Here is a 22365-nt window from a genome sequence, read left to right as displayed (position 1 = left end):
GTTCAGGTGCATAGATCCTTAAAATGCAAGTGCAGAAAATAATCAAAAAGTCTGGAATATAAAGACACAGAGGTTATGCTGCAGCTATACAAAACCCTGGTTAGACCCCACATGGAGTACTGTGAGCAATTCTGGGCACCACAGCTTAGGAAGGATATTTTGGCCATGGAAGGCGTGCAACGTAGGTTTACAAAATTGATATTGGATTACAGTGGTTGAGTAACAAGGAGAGATTACACAAATTAGACCTGTTTTTCCTACAATTTAGAAGGTTAAGGAGTGATCTGATTGAAGTATTCAAGATATTAACAGGGAAAGACAGGGTAAATAAAGATAAACTATTTCCACTGATTGGAGATTATAAAACTAGGGGGCGTAGTCTAAATAGTAGGGCTACACCGTTCAGTAGAGATGTTGACAAGAACGTCTTCACTCAAAGTGTGGTAGAGGTTAGGAACTCTCTCCCACAAACAGCAGTTGAAGCTAGATCAGTTCGAGGGGCTGAATGGCTTATTCCTATGAATTACATAATCTCTGCGAGACCAAATTCCACTGCCTCTCGAAGAGTATTGTAAATTCCTTATGCAGCACGTCTGAGAGCATGTCCATCGTAATCTGGGCCGCCGATAACTGGAACTCTGCCGTCGCCATCTTTTCTACCGAGGAGTTCCACGAGGCTCCCGAGTCCGTGAGGAAAAATCCACCTCTGTTTTCTTGGTTCCTTTCCCCTTTTCCTTTGGGCATGAATTCGGTGCAGGGAACTGGTCTTACCGATCCAGATGTTTTCTAGCATGAATCTCCAGATTAAACAGGCAGAAAGTCCTAAAAAATGCGGTTCCTGGCTGGAGCTACCAAACGTGCAACCTCCTTCTTACATGTCACCACCAGAAGTAATTTCAATCAAACTAATGCCTGAACAGTACCTGAATTCTAGGAGCGTCAGCGCCATAGAGGCAACTGCTAAAAGTCAAACACTAAAGAGTAGGGCTTCAGCCCTGGGGATCTTCTGGCAACCAAAGGGTAAGTGTGTGGATGAGGGGAGGGTACCTGAGCATGATCTCCCTAATGTTCCCAGCAGGGGTCTGATATGGCCAGGGGATGATGTGCAGAGCAAGATGCAAACATGATGCCGGCAAACTAGATCGCAGGATGGCACTGAGAAGGCCATCCCGAGTGGTCCATATCCCTTAATTGTGTGTGACCATCGCCTCAATATCATGCAAGGGTGGAAGGAGGCTTGGGAGATTTAAGGATCCTGGGATGGAAACCCTACCTGATTGTTGGTCTTTCACCTTCTCCAATTCCTTACAGATGCCAAAATGGGTGGTAGTGTCTGTCCCGCGGCTGCCATCGCTTTGCTGGTAGAAGCACAGGTGGCCAGACGCCAGAGAAGGCAGCACCCCACCTGCGGGGGGCCGCCGCACGCCCCCATCTGCGGGGGCCGCCGCACGCCCCCACCTGCAGGGGCCCCCACACGCCCCCACCTGCAGGGGCCCCCACACGCCCCCACCTGCAGGGGGACGCCCCTCACACCCCCACCTGCAGGAGTACGCCCCTCAGGCCGAGGAGGAATCCAGAGGGGGAGTCCAGCGATGGCCCAAGGCTTTGTTGGTCTTTCGACGAGATGACGGATAGCCTATGTTGCAGGGGACTCAGTCTCAACAAAGCGACAGTGCGGCACCTGTGCCACGTCCTCGTGGACTGGCACCCTTTGGAGGAGGACGAAACACGCTCCCGATACCCATGAAGGTCACCGCAGCTCTGAACCGTTATGCAACCGGCTTATCTCTGGGCTCGAGTGGAAACCTGTGTGGTATTTGGAAGCTACAGCCCACACGTGCATCCGGGAGGTCATGGAAGCCCTGTATGCCTAGGCATCTAAATACATCACCTTTGAGCTGGAGCAGGCCCACCAAGATGCTCGGACTGCAGGATTGTCTGGCATTGCCAGGATGCCCTAGAATCATGAGACTTGGCTGGCATGTTGCCTTGCACGCACTGTGGCATCAGGAAGCTCCCTTAATTAACAGGAAGGGGTTCTACTCCTGGAACGGTCAGATTGTATGCGACCATCGGCTCCATAATCATGTGTGCCCACTACCCAGGGAGCATGTACGACAGCTACATCCTGGGATACTCGGAGATCTCCGACGTCTTCGAGGATCACCCTAGGATGACAGGTTGACTCTTGGGGGAAAGGAGTTACCCGCTGAGGTACTGGCTGACGACGCCGGTGCGGAAGCCCGAGACAGAGGTGGAGACCCGATATAACGAGGGCCATGCTGCTAACCATGCTGTCATCGAGTGGTGCATCAGACTGCTCAAAATACAGTTCCGATGCCTGGACTGCTCTGGTGGTTCCCTGCAGTAAACCCCCAAGATGGTCAGAGGGTCTCCCACTTTGAGGTGGTCTGCTGTGCCCTCCACAACCTGGCACAGCAGTGGGGCGCCATGCTGGAGGAGGAGGAGGGACATGGGGCCTCGTCTGAGGCAGACCAGGATGGGCTGGAGGGCGAGCACAAAGAGGAACCAGAGAATGGAAGACAGGTGGCAGCAAGGGTCCGACACACCCAGAGGGCCAGGCTGGCCCTCATCTGATTATCATAGAATGGGGCTGTGTCCGCCAGCTCACCTCCCACCCCTCCAACTTCCCTCCTCCCCACCCATTCCCCTCCTTACCCCCAAATCCCCCTTTCCCCCAATTCCCTCCTCCAATTCTCCCTTCCCCCATTTCCCTAGCTGTGTCCCCAGGATGCACATTAGATGTGGAGGCAGCCTGCTGTGTGTTGCGCCCGGTGGCCTTTTGATGCCCTTGGCAATGTCCTTCGGAGGGTTTAGGTCCAGCGGGCCCCGGCCTACTTACCACAGGTGTTGCCATACCACCCTGTTCTACCTACTGCCCTTGCAGACATGTTGATATCAGGAGAGGGGGGGGGGGAGAATTCGGAAGAACTGAATACTGGCGTTGTCTCCTTGGTGGCAGGTCCGGGTTGGTCTCCTGCACTTCCTCCTCCTGGACGGTATCTGCAAGGCCCTGGGGGTCTCCATGGGATGAAGGTGCAGCTGGAGTGAGCACCAGAAGCCTCAGCCATTTGGCTCTGCCAGTCCTGGTGGCTCCCCATTGATGGCACCATGGTGTTGACACCTTTAGCAATGGTCCTCAGTAACTGGGCCATGATCTGGAATGCCTCAGCAATGTCCACCTGCGTCTGGGACATGATGTCGATGCCCTCAGCCATGGGTGTCATAGACTGAGCCATGCCTCGGGCACCACCATTCAAGGCCCGGACGTAATGCTCCAGGCTTTCCAGTGCAGTCTCCCACCCTAGCAGTGTTGGCCTTGGTGCCACACATTGGCATAATTTCCAGTGCTGGTAGCCTTTGGGACTCCTCCAATTGCTATGCATTTGCTGGAATATTGCTGACATACGTTCCTGACCGTCACAGCTGTGTCCTATCATCTACGTCAACTCTGGGAGAACCTTGACCAGAGGCTCGGCATCTGACTGGGACCTATCTGAGTCCTGGGATCCAGCAGACTCAGATTGCTGTCGCCCCGGATGATCCTGTCTCCACCTGATGTGCATCAGCAACTGTGTATGCTCACCAGATTGTGCCCCAGAAACCTGTCCACTAATGTTGCCCACTGAGGTGTGTATACCTGTGCTGGTGGAAGGTGGGGGTGGCGACTGTGATGCCTCAATGGTATTCTCCTCGGAGTTCTTGTCCGAGGTGTTCTCTTGGGTAGTGGTAGTGGTAATGGTGGGGAGGACGACTCCGGATTGCCTGGCCTCATCAGATGGAGATCCTACAAGACAATGGACATGTTGTCAGTGAGAGGGAAGGATCATTTTGTCTGACATCAAATACTCACTTGAGCCAGATCACCTGGAGGATGGGGCAGTGGATCCTCACCTCTGGCACAGGCCAATCTTGCTGTCGTTGGGGCGGCACGTGGCACAGTGGTTAGCACTGGGACTACGGCACTGAGGACCCAGATTCAAATCCCAGCCCTTGATCACTGTCCCATGTGGAGTTTGCACATTCTCTCTGTGTCTGCTTGGGTTTCACTCCCACAACTCAAAGATGTGCAGGCTAGGTGGATTGGCCACGCTAAATTGCCAATAATTGGGTACTCTAAATTTTTTTTTTTTTTTTTTTAAACCTTGCCATTGGTGACCTCGGTCAATCCGCAATTCACAGGACCTGTTCCTCATAGGGGGTGAGGACTCAGATCTCTGGGACTGCGCCCTCTCCCACGTTGGCTCTTTCCTGCTTATTATGAGCTACCTTCTCCTGTGGGGACAAAGAGAGGGCATTATGAGCTTGATGGGTCACGAGTGTCTATAGCAGTTGGCATGTGTTGGCACCGCACCTGGATAGGAAGAAGTTGTGCTGGTGAGTACCACTGGGTTCCGAGGAACAAACATGAAGATTGGATGTGGGGAGGGTGCGAAGTGTCAGCCAGTGATTTGTGGTGGGGGGTCTGGGAATTTGAGGGGTGGAAAGCAGAACCAACGTCAGGAGAGAGGTGGCAATGTAAAGTTGCAGCTCGGTGGAGGTCATTGGTCTTCCTCCGGCATTGATCGATGACTCTCACGTCATGCTGACCAAACTGACAGTGGCTGCTTCGCAGGTGGCATTGCTGACCCCGCTGTTGGTCCTCCGGCCCCCTCGGGGGAACATGATGTCCCATCTCGCATCAATGGCGTCGAGAAGTCTGGCCACATCCCCAAAGCGAGAAGCTTTGTCTGCACGCTGCCATGCTTGTGTATTGACTGGGAGGGAGCGTTTACAAGCAGCCCCTTCTCGTTAGCGGCGAGACGCTGAGGCGAGAGTCCGCCAAATCAGACAGCGAGACAGCCAGTAATGCGAGCAGCTCGTGGGGCTCATTTTCAACACTACGTTAAATATGGGCCATGATCTCGCCAATGGTTGCTTACTGTACTATCGAATCTCCATAAAGGGCCCAGTGGAGTTTAATTTTAATTAAGATTTAGATTAATTTTTTTTAATGAACCTATGCTATTGTAGATTTACCGAACTACACAAGATGCATAAACTGCATAAGATTACGTACATAAGAGTCCAAACAAGTGCAGGTGAGATGGATTGGCCATCCTAAATTGCCCCTTCTATGTCTAGGGATGTGCAGGTTAGATGAGGCTATAGGGTTGTGGGGAAATGGCGGGGTGGGGTTCTCTTTAGAGGGTTGGTGCAGAGTCGATGGGCCGAATGGCCTCCTTCTGCGTGTAGGAATTCTATGATTCTGCATAGGTATTTTCTGCTAAATGGGAAAGAGTTTAGCAGATTTTGTAAACAAAATTGCTCAGCATCATTCATCCATTTGTGCGAACCCATATGCATTCAGGTGGACACTATTAGGATTATGATAGCTTAGATCCAAATGTAAAAAAAAGGATCAACTACACAATGTAGAAAAAAAAATTTCAATGAGGAAGAAATTGTTTTATACAATAAAACAGTTGAAACCAGACCTCCAGAACTGTAATAAAACTCTCGGTTCCGCTTTTCATTTAAAAAAAAGTAATATTTTATAATAAATAGTTGCTGAATGTTTTATTTTCTTCACAAAAGCTTACAAAAATGATTCTATTCCAATATATTTTTCCATTGAGGCCATTACATCTAAAATAGCTTGGTTTGTTCATAGGTCAAGATTCAAAGAGATAGAGATTGAGATATGGGTCAAGGGAACACACAATATAATTAGAGATTGTTAACACTAATGACATTTTATTACCTGTTTAGGTACTGGCCAGTGGTAGAATTTGATCCATACGAAAGGGCATGGGAACTCCAACTACTAGAATCTGCGTGGCTTACATGTGGACTATAGTCTGGAAAACATTGATATTTCACTAATTTGATCGGTTACACAATACTTCATCAGAGGCAAAAATTTTGAACAACAAACTAGTATGCAGTCACCAGATTTTGTGTATTTATACCTGATACTGAATTTCCAGAACATTGCTTCTTTTAACCTCACTCCATCTTAAGGAGGAAGTTTTCCAAAAAGTATCGTGACGTGTGGTGTAAATATACAATTACCAATGCACAATTTAATTTAAATCTTACATTATATGGCTCGGCATCCAAGAAAAATACGATTGTTTGTGTGTGGTAGATGAGTTTACGAGCTGATCAGTTAATTTGTCTTTTCATATATTAAACTACACACATTGTGAAAGCATTAAAAAAAGAGTACACTTTAAAGTAGATGAAATAAAACCCAAAGAAGGGATAATGGGAAAAATAATTTTAAGCTTTATAATTATTTGTGCTGTATGGGGTTGATATTCCAGTAACAAAAGAACCGACATTTGAGTAGTCTTTAACCACAATATTATTACTTTAGCACAGTAGAAGAGTTGAAAATTTAAGAAACTAGCCAACACAGGGATAATAGGAATACTTGCATCTGCTCACAGCCTTAATTAAAAGTTACGCGTACAAAATATTGATGTTCTCAAACAACTGATCAAAGGTAAAACAGAGACTGCTGCAACAGTTCAGAGACAAGTATGAGCAAATCAAAGACTGGTGCCATTTTTACTTTTAGTGTCGCATTTCCCTTTCTTTTATCCCATTGGAGAGACAAGTGGCATAGTGATGTTGTCACTGGGCTAGTAATCCAGAGGTCCAGACTAATGATCTGGGGGCAAGAGTTCAAATTCCACCATGGCATCCGGTGGAATTTACGTTCAATTAATAAAGAGCCTCGATGACGGTTGCCATGGTGACGATCATCAATTATTGTTGAAAACCCATCTGGTTCACTAAAGTCCCTTGAAGGAAATGTGCCATCCTTACCTGGTCTGGCCTACATGTGATTCTGACCCACAGAAATATGCTTGACTCTTAACCAGCCTCTGCAATGGCCAAGCAAGCTATTCAGTTCAAGGGCAATTGGGGATGGGCAACAAATGCTGGTTCAGCCAGGGGTGTCCACAACCCATTACAAATAAATCCCCAGGTCTACTTTAATTAAAAGTTTTCAATAATAGTTACATTTGAAAACCTTTGAATATACTTTTAAAAAAAAAATTTAAATTTAGAGTGCCCAATTATTTTTGTTTTTCCAATTGAGGGGCAATTTAGCGTGGCCAATCCACCTAACCTGCACATCTTTGGGTTGTGGGGGTGAAACCCATGCAAACATGGGGAGAATGTGCAAACTCCACACGGTCAGTGACCCAGGGCCGGGATTCGAACCCGGGTCCTCAGCGCCATAGGTGTCAGTGCTAACCACTGTGCCACATGCCGGCCCTTATGAATATACCTAATGGTAGCACAGTGGTTAGCACTATTGCTTCACAGTTCCAGGGTCCCCGGTTCATTTCCCGGCTTGAGTCACTGTCTATGCGGAGTCTGCACGCTCTCCTAGTGTCTGCATGGGTTTCCCCCAGGTGCTCTGGTTTCCTCCCACAAGTCCGGAAAGACGTGCTTGTTAGGCGAATTGGACATTCTAAATTCTCCCTCAGCGTTCCCAAACAGGCGCCGGAGTGTGGCGACTCGGGGATTTTCACAGTAACTTCATTGCAGTGTTAATGTAAGCCTACTTGTGACACTAATAAAGATTATAATTGTACGAAACAATGACTGCCCTTATTAATAGGGAACACAGATTGGACCAACCTGTTACACTAATCGGCTTTGTAGCACTTCCTTGGGAAGCTGTAGCCTGGACTGGGTCTGTGTTGTGATAACCTGTGCGGGCAGACCTAGAAATTGCACCCCACTTAGAGATAATCGGTCCGTCACCAAATGGAATTATGGGATCTTCATCTTTTCCCCTTCTCTGAGAGTCAAACAGATTTAGCTTTCGTTTCACATTAAGGTCCTAAAAACAGCCAAGAATGTTGTGAAAAATTAAACATCTGAAATAGTCAACTTAAAAAGTTTCAACCATACAAGTTTTAAAAAATCTTCTTCCAATTTTAACTTTTGTGTATAATCAATATTTTAAATCCTTTCATTGTGGATAAAGCCTGGGAACATTTTTCCATGAGATGGGGAAGTTAGATTTTATCCCCCCTTCTTCAACAAAATTTACATAAAGTATTCCAGTGCAGTTAATTAATCATTGTTAAAAACCAAATTTGGGTACAGAGACAAAATAAATGCTTCAAATAAATTAGTGTGTATGTGCTTGTCTGGACACCTAATGTTTTATTAAGTTTCTCATCCTCTCAGCTCAAGTCCAAGACACAAAACACATATGTTTAGAAAGCATACAACGCACATAAATCCAAGCTGTGAAACTGGGAAGGTTGGACTTCTCACCTCAGGAGTGAGAAGGTGAAGTCTCACCCTAGAGAAATATAGATTGACACTCTCAGTGCAGTACTGAGGAAGCACTGAACTGTCAGAGGTGTCATCTTTCAGATGAGTCCTTTAAACCATGGGCATACCTATTCTGTCAAGTATATGTCATTATCTGAAGAAAAGCAGGAGTTATCCCCAGTATGTTGGCCAATATTTGCCCCTCAAGTGACACCACAAAATCATGTAGTCATGATCATATTGCTGTTTGCTGTAAGTGAGTCCATTCAAAAGTACTTTGGGATGTCCCAAGGATCTGAAAAGATGCCATAGAAATCCAAGTTTTTTCTTCTTGTAAATTTTAAGATTGTGTAATGCAGTGAGTAAATGTACCATTTGATGGGATATTGCAGAATGCATTCAGCATGATCCCAGTTACTTGATTTCAGCCAGTTATCATGAGGATCATACATTTGGCGTAATGGCCCTGGCTTGACTAAGGGAGAGAGAAGAAAGTCAGCTACTCTTGTCAAAATTCACTGCATGTTCCCATGTTAATAACCCTCCCGACCAACTGCCCTTGAGAAGGTTAGCAGTGAGCCACCTTCTTTAACTGCTGGAGTCCATTTGGAGTAGATATGCCTACAGTATATGGAGTGTGTAACCCAGCGGCAGTGAAGGAATGGCAATATTCTTTCAAATCAGCATGGTGTATGGCTAGGAGGGGAACTTGCAGATGATGGTTCCATATATCTGGTGTCTTTATCCTTGCAGGTGGGTGGTAGAGGTCACAAGTTTAAAAGATGCTGTTGAAGGAGCCTTGGGGAGTTGCTTGAATACATTTTGTATATGGTATAACACTGCTGTCACTGTGCACAATTTGTGGAGGGAGTAAAAAAGGTTTAAGGTGGTGGATGGGGTGCTGATCAAGTAGGTTTCTTTGACCTGGATGGTCACATTGAGCTTCTTAAATATAACTGCGGCTGCACTCATCCAGGCAAGTGCAGCACATTCTATCACACTCCTAACTTTAACTTGTGCCTTGAAGATGATAGACAGGCCCGGCACTGCAGGGGTTCTGGGTGGGGGTGGCGAATGTGCTTTCGAAGGTGGTGGGGGTCCGGGTCGAGCCAGGCTGGGGGTTGGCTATATTTGGGGTTGCAGAAGAGCCGGGAGTGCAGGAGGCGAGAGAGGCTGATGTTTTGGCCTTTGCGTCCCTGGTAGCCCGGCGAAGGATATTGCTTATGTGGAAGGAAGCCAAACCCCCGGGCGTGGAGACCTGGATAAATGACATGGCAGGGTTTATAAAACTAGAACGGATAAAGTTTGCACTAAGGGGTTTGGCTCAAGGGTTCACCAGGCGGTGGCAACCGTTCATTAACTACCTCGCAGAATGATAAAGGAAATGGGAAGGTAACAGCAGCAACCCGGGGGGGGGGGGGGGGGGTCCTCAGGGGTGTTTTTGTATAGATATTTGTACTTGGTTATGTATATTGGTTTGTTTGATTTTATTATTTGGGAGAGTTATTATTTTTGTTATGACAGTTGCCATTTAGTTTATATATTATTTATTTACTTGTTAAAAACGGTCACTGTTATTTATATTGTTTTATTGTTGTAAAAAGGGAAAAACCTTTGTACTGTTTTGTTTGGCCGAAAAATTTGAATAAAATATATATTTTTAAAAAAAGATGATGATAGACAGGCTTTAGGGAGTCAGAACACAAGTTACCTGCCTCAGGATTCCCAGCTTCTGACCTGCTCTTATAGCCGCAGTATTTGTGTGGCAGGTCCAATTCAGATTCTGAGTTATAGCAATTCCCACAATCAATGGGACACGGTTGCTTGAATTAGTACAGAAATTTCATCTGGATTAGTAACCTGCATGACACAAGTACTGGATTTCACAGTAGATCTTTCCAAGTCTGTTCAAAATGTTATGCTTTAAATTTTGGGTTTTAATATTTTGGAAGTAGAAGGATGTAGATATTTTCCTGACTCATAATTCCTTCTGATGAAGTGCAATTGTCTTTCTTTTGAAACATTCTAATGAATATGCTGAAGAGGGAGGTCTCATCATTTTCTCAAGTTCCTTCAATGTATCTTCTATCTTTCTAACCTAAGAAGCTTCAAGAGTTTTCTGCACTCTTTGCTTCGTGCACATTTTTGATTTCCATCGCTCTGCTTTTAGCATCCATTCCTTCGGTTATTTTGAGCCCCAAGCTCTGGGATTCCCACTCCTCCTTTACGATGCTCCATAAAATCGACCTATTTGAATAAGCTTTTGGTCAACTGTCCTGATATTTCTTCATGTGACTAGATGTCAACTATTCTGTGATAGCACTCCTGTGGGAGCTATGTTAGACACACAATAAAGATTCAAGTTGTTGTTGAAATGTTGTTTTCAATAAAATAGTATTTACTTTTATATCAAAGATAATCAACAATCTTCAACCATACCAAGCAGGACACCATTGCTCCAAATGGGTAGCCTTTGCCCCAATGGCACACAGCACAGAGTCAACAGCTTTTGGTTGCCTTCTCAGATATTCAGGACTCCTCTCAAGACCAATTTGCTTCTAGTCTGCTCCTTGAAACCTTTTCTTAAATTTGTAGCTTATTACACTGTTCCTTTCTTCTCTTAAAGGAACTATTTATGACCCCCTGCTTAGGACCTTCTTCCTGCCCTCCTCCATTGTTCTGCTCCTTGAGCTACTTGCAAAACAACGGCGTTCTATCTCAGGTGATCTGTTCTGTTTATTTTCTTCTGTGCAGGTGTGACGGACTGATCCCCAGCCTGAAGAGTGTAAGAAACCTCAACAGCCATTTCCTGGCCTGCAGTTCACTGGGAACCAGAGCCGATGAACTAAAGAAGCTACGTATTTGATTTCCTTAACAAAATGAAAAGCATGGTTGCAAACAATTCTCCAAAACAGCAAGCATCTTTGTTTGTAGGTATAACTTACAGGTCACTCCATTACACTTGAACTAAGATTTAGGGAGGAGCAATGATATATCAGTAAAAGACATGATATGCACATTTTTATTTTTATTGGATTTCAAACAGCAGTAGAATTATCTCAAAATTAACATTCTTAATTTTACAGACTGTGTGTAAATGTTTTTATCCATTTTTTTTTAATCAATCACTGTGGAAAAACTTGTTTAAATGAAATTTTAAAAACACTTTTCAAACATGTTAGCCTTTGTATTTATTTTGAAAACCAAGCCAGAGCAGAAAAATTGACAATAGAATTTAAGGGTGAAAATAAAGAATATTTTATTTTAGTTGCAAAATTTATCTTTAATTCTCATACTACAGAATATTTGCTCTAAAGTGGTTAGTTTGAAATTAAGTGCATTAGTGCTTTAGCATACCACACTAACAATACTAACGGCGCCCTTTTAACTTGCAGTCTTACAATGTACACTACAATATAAACAATGCACAATTATGAGAAGAAGTGAATACCTTGAGGGAGCTCAGTGTGTCTTACCATTATCTCCACACTGGTGGTTGCCATGATGGCTTTTGGATCAGACTCCATTGCGCTAATGCAAGTGCTGATGGTCCCACAGGACCATGGAGAATAGTGGGATATGCTCTCATCCTCAAATTTAGTGCCTACACACAAATCACTAGTATTCTCAGAGAACTGTTGAAAGATAAACAAATGGATATTACTATTAAAATAGCAGATTAGAATTTATAAAGCAGTTGTAACTTCATTGAAATTCATTCCATGCACAGGTGTTCCAATGATATTTTCAATGGTCCACATGGATCCGGAATGGATAAGACATTAGCAAGTGGTGATAGGAGAGGAGATAAGAGAAAGTTTCACTTTGTGCTTTAAATTTGTAAACCTTTTTCGGCAAATAGAACACAAGAAATTGTAATGGTACTTCAATCATTAAAATGAGAAGCTTAGCAATGTCACATTTCATAAGTGGTGACAAAAAATGGGGAAACAAAAGTTCACTATAATCAGAATACATCTCAGATGGTGCTATTGTTGACATGCCACAAATGATAAAGTAATAAAGGTAAGCTGATCTTGTAAAGCATGTTGTGCATCTTGTTTCTGGACTATAATATCAAACACTTAGCAATGGATATATAGCAAGCAGACCATAATGTTCAATAGAAACACAATAGATGAAGCTAAAATTAACATATTATACACACTATTCCCTTGCTGTTTAACAAGAAGCTGTTTTTAAAGGATGCAAATGATATAAAACAGGCCACGTTAGTGAATAGAATGCCAATAAAGCTGGATTTTTACTGTACTGAAAGAGGCAGTTAACTAAAGCACATCATTATTATAATTTCACTGATAAATATTTGAGTATTCAGGAGGCATGGGACCATAGACACACGTACCACTTCTCTTGCCCTGAATCCACTAGTTCAGTGAATTACAACAAAACCTGAACATCTGCTCACTCAACATCCATACTTTCTAGAAGATTTTCTTTCGGGATAAAAGATCAGGAACTCTGGATCATTTTTTTTCATCCTCCCTAATGCAGGTATATTATGGGCAATTACAACATGTATTACCCCCCTTGATAAAAATAGTTGTTTTGAATCTATAAAAGCATCTTTCAAAAAGGTTTTATAGGCTATATATTCCTGCTGAAAGTGGACCGATAATCACTCTAATCATTATTTTTAAAACTACAAATGCAAACTCCAATTTGATTGCATACCTCTGAGCTGAAGTCTACACTGAACAAAGGGGAAGGAGGTGCAGAGGGCTGGGTGACTGTGGACAAAGCAGAAGAGACTAGGGGTGGTTTCTGAGAGGAACAGTTTGTCCATTGGTCTGGTTTCCGTCTCAACAGGTCGTCAAAGCCTGGTTGCTGCATTCGGCTGTATGCATCCTATGAAGGAAGGGATGACAAATTCTGAACTTCAAAATAGTAAACGTTAGCTAATACTTGTTACTTATACATTCACAAATACTTTGAATCTTTAATAAGAAGCTGCAGTTTTTAAATCCAAATAAAAGTATCAAATATTTTCGTCTCTCTCCGAAATAGACAAATACAGTGCAATATATTGAGCCATAAGGACCAAGATTTCAGGTTCAATCCACAAGATTCCTTACAGAAGTCACTATTTGAATTATTATAAACGTTAAAAAAAAACCAAGTTTTGCTTATGGAAATTGTCAGTTTATCTTACTGCATTGTTGTTACTTCAAGTCTGACACTCCACATAATTAGCATCATACATGACCCAATATAATTTGACTTGTGCTGTGATAAGCCCAATACAAGTTACAAAGCAGTAAGCTTTCTATTAATGGAGATAACACTTATTAAGTATATATTGTAAACTATAAAGCCTCATCAGCATAAAAAAACAAGCGTGGTTAAGCATGCCACAATTAGTACAAAACTAACATTTTAAAAAGGCAGTTGTGCCTCCACCCCCCTCCCCCCCAACCCCACCAAAAATGTAGTTTGGCACCTTGTCAATATGACATTTGGCTTCTTAAGTGCAAATATACTGCCCCTTAATTAGTGAAAAGTGGGACTCCCACCCCTCAGGGACAGGAATTTCTACCCGAGAGGGCTGCCAGGCTATATGATTTGCTGGTCGCTCTGTAATCCAGCAGCATAAGACAGTAGCAGCTACTGCTGGGACTACAACCAGTCCCCACGAAGCAATTAAGAGGTCTCCTGGACTCCAGTCAGTCGAGGGATTTTGGGCAGGCATGGTTGGCAGACACCAGTCCGAGGAGCGGTGCCTTGACGAGGGGATTTGGAGAGGGGGGGGACGACACCCTCAAAGGGGGGACCCTCCAGAAGCAGACCAAGGCAGGCCAGCAGCACGGTTCGATTCCCGTAACAGCCTCCCCGAACAGGCGCCGGAATGTGGCGACTAGGGGCTTTTCACAGTAACTTCATTTGAAGCCTACTTGTGACAATAAGTGATTTTCATTTCAAAGGAGATAATCCTCCTTCTGCCCAATCGCAGCCTGTGCTGTCAAAGTTGCTGGGCTTCCTGCCAGGTTTCTGTTCTCCCACGCAGATTGAAAAATTGTGGCAGAGGCCAAATAAGGCGGTTAACTGTCCACTCAAGGGCCTCAGTGGGTCCAAAGACCTCAGTAGTTCGAAGGAAGGGCGTGCTTCCCGACACCGTTCCCGCCCCCTATGATGGGCAAGTCAGGGAAGGGCGAGATGATGACAACCCACTTTACTTTATGTGCCCGTGGGCTTCAAATACACCAGCGAGTTTGGGGGTGGGATCGTAAAACTCCCCCCATATATTTTAGGTATACATCTTTTAGTTTGGGAATTGCATTTTTAAATGCAAGATAAATAAGTTTCAAAAAACAGATTGAGAGGTTAGTAAATAGACTTAAAGTGATTGCAATTCAAAGGAAGGCCTGGGTTTGTTGAATAATTTAGAATTGGGGTAACATTAATCAATGGATGGCCCCTTTCAGAGTTCCCTGGTAGAAATGAAAATGAAATGAAAATCGCTTGTCACATTCCGGCGCCTTTTCGGGGAGGCTGGTAGAGATGATAAGTCTACAGTTGTCTTCATAAAGGGGTTTAAGTTTTTCATATAATTCCCCTAATTAAAGAAAGGGTTGAAAGTAATGGGTAGACAAGGGAAGATCTTAAAATATCCTTATCCATTTCAGGTCAAAGGACAGGTTTAAAGTTGGAAATAATTAGTTTAAATTTCTATCTGGAGCATCCCAGGTATGCCATATTGCTATGGAAATAGTTTTTGCAGCAAAGTATCCTTTTGTGTTGGGTTAATCTATGCATTTTCTCACAGAAACCGATAGCTAGGTTGAAAGACAGAGAAGGAATTGCGTATCTGCTGGCAGCCAGAACAAGAAGCGCAGAGGTCATTAGGTACCAAGGGTGTTCCGGATTTGGAGTTACTAAGCAGGAATTGTGAGTGGGCCAGAGTTTGGAATGAACCGAATTCATGAGGAATTAAAATTGTCAGATCTGCCTGGAGTTCATCAGCGGAATCCTTGGAGACTTCCACAGCTTGCTCTATCTCTCACACACAAAGTGCCAGACCGGGAAACTAAGAGTCAAAGTGAATTTCTAAAGCCTGTGGCATACCTTGTTTTAGTTCCAGGAGAAGTGAAGGCACCCTCAAGATCATGTAACATATAGGGAACATGTGGGTGGAATTAGAAACAGAATGCGAAGTGGCCCATTGTGTTGACAAAATATATAGTGTTAAGTTAGTAGTACAAAAGTTATTGCTTCAAACATTAAATCTTGTGGTACAATTCTCAGTTAAAAACTGGGGAGTTCAAATTTATTTTTTTAAAAGTTAATGGTCTCTCTCAAGGTCACAACTGTGGGACAGATTAAAGAACAAATGAATTTGCATTTACATAGCGCCAAGGAAATAACTTTAGAGATTTAATTATGTTTTGAAGTATAATTGCTGTTGTTATTGGATGAATGCAATCTGGTTCTGCATAGCAAGGCCAAGCAATTAAATAATTGACCAATTAATCCGTTTTACTGGTACTGATGTGGTATAAATATTGATTAGGACCAAATATTGATTAGGTGGTAAACAGAAGGGGAAACAATGTGAGGAAAATACGAAAGAGGAAATTGAAGCAAGTGCATCAAATGCCTGAGGCAAACATCAACTGAAATCCTAATGAAATTTATATAATGTAATTGCTAGTATAACAATAAAGAATGTATCATTGATTAGCAAAAAAGTGAAAAACTTAAATCAAGTAAGTAACAGAGAAAAGCAATGTCCTAATATTTTACTTTACCCGCTGCATGGTGACATTTCTTTGTTCATTTGCTGGTTGCCCAGCCATAGAATAATACCCATCAAGTGAGCTGTATCTTTCCCTTGGTGGTGGATGGTAGGCAGATGAAGGTACCATATCCATTGGAGGTAAAGAATTACTCCGTATGACATCATCCCGTGGATACATTTGTGGCCTCCACATGCGCCTGCTATCATAGACTGGTGCATACATTCCGGAATGCACTGCTGGGACTGATCCATACTGTTGGGGAGGTGCTGATGGGTAAGGAGAAGATGCTAGACGATCTCGAGGTGAATATGCGTTGTAGTGGTCAGTGTATGGCACAGTGGGTGGAAGCGGTGATTCTGGCATACTGCTGGGCCGTACGTAGCGAGGAAGGCAAGGAGACACACCAGAAGGTAGACCAGGATGTGGAGGATAATACCCTCCTGCATAAAATTCAGAAGAACAAGTTCATTTAAATAACCTAAAATGTAAACGTCATGTTAAAAATAAAACTCTTGCAGAAAGAACCCAGCTTTTATTAAAACATTAATTTTTTAAAAATCATATAGTCATATCATTAAACAATGCTAGCATAACCCATTCACTCAAACTGCTTGAGCCAAATTGTACATTCTGATTAGGTTGAAAGCGCACCACAATTTCCAGGTATTTACAACAATTTATACAATGCCTTTGATGTATAAACGTCCCAAGGCAAATCATAGGAGCACTATAGAACAAAATATGACACTGAGCCACATTAGTAGATATTAAGTCAGATGACGAAAGCTTGGACAAAGAGGAAGGTTTTAAAGGAGTGCCTTAAATGAGGACACTAAAGTTGTGAGGCAGAGAGGTGCAGGGAAGAAATTCCAAGCTTAGGGGCTAGGTGAATGAAGGCACAGTCACAAATGGTGGAGCAATTAAAAATGAGGATGCTCAAGAGGCCAGACTTAGAACACAGATATCTATGGATTGTGGGGCTGAGAAGATTACAGGGATGGGGAGTGAAGAAAAATATTAGGAGTAATTTCTTGGTGAACATGGCACTGAAGATTATTAAGGAAAACATGGTTAAATATTTGAAACTGAGGAAGATAATGGATTAGAGGGAGGGAACAAAGCTACAAAGATTAGTTATGCTCTGGCAAAGAATCATCCTAGCTTAAAAAGCATTGAATGGCTTATGCTTGTACAGTTTTTTTAAAATTGCTTATTGTTTTAGTTGTGACTTACCTGGTTGATGATAAGCAGTCAGTTCATATGTAACTGGTGTCCTGGGGTCCTGATAATACACATCAGGTTGCTGGGATGGGTACACTGACACTCTTGACACAGATTTTGAAGAGGGTAATGACGTTGCATCTGGTCCAATATGTGATGATATTACAGCTGGGGTAGAGAGCACTTGGTTGAGAATTGTCTTGGGAGGTGAACCAATTTTACTGGGGGAAAAAAATGAGACCTTTGATAGAAAAATGCAATTTCATTTAGCTAGTCTGGAAAAAAAATGTGATATACCCTTTGCAAAATTTTACTCAATTAAAAAATATATTTTTTAAAAATAGGTTCCAAGTGATTCCATGGACATTTCTTTGAAAGACAATAGGGAGATATTCTGGTCAATGATGGAAGCTGGTATATTGAAGATATCTCATCAATCTGGTTGCTAAAATCCTGTATACATACCAACATAAAAAGCATCAAAGGCTGCCCCAAGAAAATTAACATTAGTAGGTACGGTAGCCTTGTGGATAGCACAATTGCTTCACAGCTCCAGGGTCCCAGGTTCGATTCCGGCTTGGGTCACTGTCTGTGCGGAGTCTGCACATCCTCCCAGTGTGTGCGTGGGTTTCCTCCGGGTGCTCCGGTTTCCTCCCACAGTCCAAAGATGTGCAGGTTAGGTGGATTGGCCATGATAAATTGCCCTTAGTGTCCAAAATTGCCCTTAGTGTTGGGTGAGGTTACTGGGTTATGGGGATAGGGTGGCGGTGTTGACCTTGGGTAGGGTGCTCTTTCCAAGAGCCGGTGCAGACTCGATGGGCCGAATGGCCTCCTTCTGCACTGTAAATTCTATGATAAAGAATTCATCTTTTCAAGCCAGAAATATTTTCTCCTGGAAGGGTTCAAATATTTTTTTAATAAGAAAATAAAAATAGTTGTATAGATTTCAATACAATTTTAATGGGTCCAATTCCTCTTTCAGAAATCCAATCGAATTGCAACATGTGACTTAATGGAATCTCTTGTAATACTTACATTGAACATTCCAGACAGGCAGTGCATTCCACCTGCAGGAACCACGCACACACATACACACACCTTGTAACTACAACTCTTGGACAATATCAATTAATAAACCTCAGGTTTGTTTGCAACCAGTAGGACAAAGTAATATCTGATTAGTTTTGACAGCCTGCAAGCCAACGTTTTAACTGATCTGATACAAAAAAGGGATGATTGTTCTTGAGAAACTTAAATTGGCACGTGTTGAAACACTAACTGTTGATTTTTAACACAGATGGTTAGCAGGTTAGCATGTATGCCAATTTGAAACAAGTCTGAGGTATCGAAGCAAATGCTAAAAGTGATTAGAAGAGGTCGCAGCATAACAAAATTGTAAGCAAAAGGAAAAGATGCATCTTACTTTTCTGGTGGTGAACCAGGTGTACTCAGACAGTTTTGTCCAATTTTCTTAGCGTTTTCTAAAGCAGCTGAGGTATCTGCACAGCGTGGTATTAGTTGTGGGGTACTACTTTCTGGACTAATGATTCCATTTGGCGTCTGCACCATTTTCACAGTGGTTTCAGTGGATCCTGTCACAGAGACATTTCCTGCAGAAGTTGTGATTATATTAGTGATTCCAACTTTGTTCTGAAGAGCTTGGGGCAGAGGAAAGGGCCTGACAGTAGCATTAATCTTCTTATTCCTCATCCGATACCTGTTATCAAGGATACAAATGATTACTTTTTTTGATCAACTGTCAAAACAAATGAATAGATAGGTAATGCTCTCAAGTTGAACATGTACACCACACCCACTGTGCTAAATGTGACCTTGGAAATAATAGCAAGGTTAATTAAAAGAGTAAATGCTGGAAATGCTCAGGCCAGGCAGCAGCTATTTAGAATGAAACAGAGTTTGTGAGCGTAATTCTCCTATGGCCTTGTATTCTAATTCTCCATGTGGGGGGGGGGGGGGGCAATTAAATTCCCAGTTTCCTTCAGAGTGATAAAAGAGTGGCTGGTGCAGGAAATGTAATTGCCCATACTAGTGTAGAAAAGACAGCATTTCTCACTTTGAGGAATTACATTTTGGAGCTACTGTAAATCCATCAAGCATTCTAGATTTAACCTGAAAGTATTTGAATCAATTAAGCGCAAAGTGGAAAGTTGTTGTGTTTCACACCACCAGTATTTTGCACCGATGTAGGAATTTTCACTACAGACATGAGAAAATGGACCTATTTTCCACAATGGGTTATTCAAAGACATATAAAAGACACAAATAATTAGAAGTACATACTTTTCCAACTCTTCTTGGGAGTGAGCAAAGGTACAATTAGCTCCACGAGGGCAACCCCCTTGTTGTCGAAGATCTCGGCACATGCTGGTTTTATATTTGCTGTTTGGCTGTGGCTGAAAGTAACAATGAAGTACCTTTATGATGTTGCTAGTCTAGGTTTTGATATGCATTTACTATTTACGATGAACCATCATCAATGGTAATTAATTGTTCTAGTGGATGGCAAGGTGGCACTGTTGCCTCAAAGTGCCAGAGACCCGGGTTCAATTCCGGCCTTGGGTGACTGCCTGTGTGGAGTTTGCACTTTCTCCCAGTTTCTGCGTTGGTTTCCTCCGGTTTCCTCCCACAGTCTAAAGATGTGCATGGTAGGTGGATTGGCCATGCTAAAATTGCTCCTCATGTCCAGGGATGTGCAGGTTTCATAGATTATCATAGAATTTACAGTGCAGAAGGAGGCCATTTGGCCTATCGAGTCTGCACCGGCTCTTGGAAAGAGCACCCTATCCAAGGTCAACACCTCCACCCTATCCCCACAACCCAGCCACCCCATCCAACACTAAGGGCAATTTTGGACACTAAGGGCAATTTATCATGGCCAATCCACCTAACCTGCACATCTTTGGACTGTGGGAGGAAACCGGAGCACCCGGAGGAAACCCACGCACACATGGGGAGGATGTGCAGACTCCGCACAGACAGTGACCCAAGCCGGAATTGAACCTGGGACCCTGGAGCTGCGAAGCAATTGTGCTATCCACAATGCTACCGTGCTGCCCCAGGTTAGATGGGGTTGTGGGGATAAGTCGGTTAAGTTTGCCTGGGTAGGGTGCTCTTTCAAAGGGTCGGTACAGACTTGATGTGCCAAATGGCCTCCTTCTGCACTGCAAGAATTTGATGGTTTCAATACTGGCTAACAATTACACATGTCGAAAAATCTTCAATATACAGTGAACTTATTAAAATAGCAAGTTACAGAAATTCTATGGGAAAGCAAGGGCTGAAAATCAACTGTTCATTGAAATTTATTTTCAACAGAACGGAGGACAGAGTGCATGGGAAATACTTTCAGAGCATTATTTTCTTCAAATTAATTCAAAAGCAAAACATAGTAATTTTGTTCATGTCTTTAAATGGATTTTGAATAAGTAATTTTACAGGTAGTTCTAGTCATGTTTACATTATTTTAACTCATCAAAAAACTGAACTGCAGTAGCAAGAAGCTCTATTTAAAAACACATGACACAACAGAAGGTCTTACTTGTGGTGCTTCATGACCTTTTTTACTGAAGTTCTGGATGAAATCCACAAGGCCATGAACTACAGTCCTTACAGCTACCATTGCATTCTCTAGTTGTTCCCATGTTGGAGATGCTGCATCTTAAAGACACAAAGTACTATTTGTTTCTCTCGGCAACTTATAAAAAAAGAAATCAGAAAACCTATTAAAGATTTAGAAACTCTAATGAAATTGCGGGAACTGTGACATGGTGGCACAGCAGTTAGCACTGCTGCCTCACAGTGGCAGGGACCCGGTTCAGGTCTGACCTTGGGTGACTGTGTGGAGTTTGCATTTTCTCCTTGCGTGGGTTTCCTACAACAATCCAAAGACGTGCGGTTAGGTGAATTGGCCATGATCAATTGCCCCTTAGGTGGGATTACGGGGATAGCACGGGGGAGAGGGCCTAGGTAAGGTGCTCGTTCAGAGGATCAGCACAGACTCGATGGGCCGACTGGCCTCCTTCTGCACTGTAGGCATTCCATGGTTCTATGTTGCTTTTGATCACTTGGACCATTTACAAGTTGCAAAATGTATTTTTCTCCCTTCTCCCATGTCTCTTCAGAATGTAATAACTCATACACACGTGGTTCCACCTGTGAGAAATAGCTTTCTAGGGAACCTCATCCAGGATGGTGATCATTTTTGATTATTGCAGTATGTATTGCAGTGTGGGATTATTGTAGTCAAATCTAGTTCTATCCTAATGCATGTCAAACAGGAATTATTGAATAACGTTAATGAGTCTTAACCCATCCCAGATGGTCAATTTTAGAATCTTGATTGCTGCTTTAGCCGAAGACAACACAAAGGACCCAAGCATCATTTATAGCATATCACTGAGCTGATTGGCCGAGGGACATACTATATGGTGCTTTTTCTAAAGGAGCCATTGTGATCCTATTGAAATAAACAGGTCCTTAGAAGGATAATGTTAATACAGATAAAATACAACATAGCATCCCATGAAAATAGCATTTAAGAATTTAGAAACAAACAAACTAAAACACAAAAAAATGGCTTAACAAAAACAGAGTCAGTGGAGTAATCAGTACAATGTCACTGCTAATAGTTACTTGGGATAAATAAACTAGCTCTATTAAATATCCTGATAGCATCCAACGGATAAATATATATACACAACATATGGGGATGAGAAAAATATCAGCCATGATTGAATGGTGGAGCAGACTCGATGGGCCGAGTAGCCTAATTCTGCTCCTACGTCTTATGGTCTTACATTCCCATTTAAATTTGACCATCTTCTAGTTTAGAACCATGAAGTCATATATACCTGGGTTAGGATCTATATTAGCCAGAAGTTCGAGATGGGATCGGAGTCGGTTCAGATTAGCTGGGTCTGTTGTCCGTTGTAGGACAATTGTCAATTCCTGTACACTCTTTGCAAAAGATTCTGGGGATTGGAGCTAGATACAGAAACAGAGGTAAAGAACATCTTAAAATAAACAACTGAAGTATGATTTCTGTAACTTGTAAACA

General features: G+C 42.9%; 1 protein-coding gene across 4 annotated transcripts in view; it reads right to left on the bottom strand.

Annotated features, from left to right (window-relative positions):
* The window catches only part of rc3h2 (ring finger and CCCH-type domains 2), a 193627-nt gene that overhangs the window by 39225 nt on the left and 132037 nt on the right, over positions 1–22365 (bottom strand). For 2 of the 4 annotated variants that reach the window (XM_072488392.1, XM_072488391.1), the window contains exons 8-17: positions 22160–22292; positions 20848–20966; positions 19590–19702; positions 18712–19005; positions 17301–17509; positions 16077–16507; positions 13006–13179; positions 11787–11948; positions 7663–7867; positions 5765–5861 (exon numbers count right to left, since the gene is read on the bottom strand). In XM_072488392.1, the coding sequence (XP_072344493.1) occupies positions 5765–5861; positions 7663–7867; positions 11787–11948; positions 13006–13179; positions 16077–16507; positions 17301–17509; positions 18712–19005; positions 19590–19702; positions 20848–20966; positions 22160–22292 (1937 nt within the window). Of the gene's footprint in view, positions 1–3661; positions 3809–5764; positions 5862–7662; positions 7868–11786; positions 11949–13005; positions 13180–16076; positions 16508–17300; positions 17510–18711; positions 19006–19589; positions 19703–20847; positions 20967–22159; positions 22293–22365 lie in introns of all 4 variants that reach the window. The other 2 variants (XR_011937645.1, XM_072488393.1) reach the window with 2 other exon arrangements.

Source organism: Scyliorhinus torazame, chromosome 22, assembly GCF_047496885.1.
Source record: "Scyliorhinus torazame isolate Kashiwa2021f chromosome 22, sScyTor2.1, whole genome shotgun sequence".
Classification (NCBI taxonomy): domain Eukaryota; kingdom Metazoa; phylum Chordata; class Chondrichthyes; order Carcharhiniformes; family Scyliorhinidae; genus Scyliorhinus; species Scyliorhinus torazame.
The sequence above is the reverse complement of the archived record's forward strand: the minus strand, read 5'-3'. Positions and strand labels throughout refer to the sequence as shown.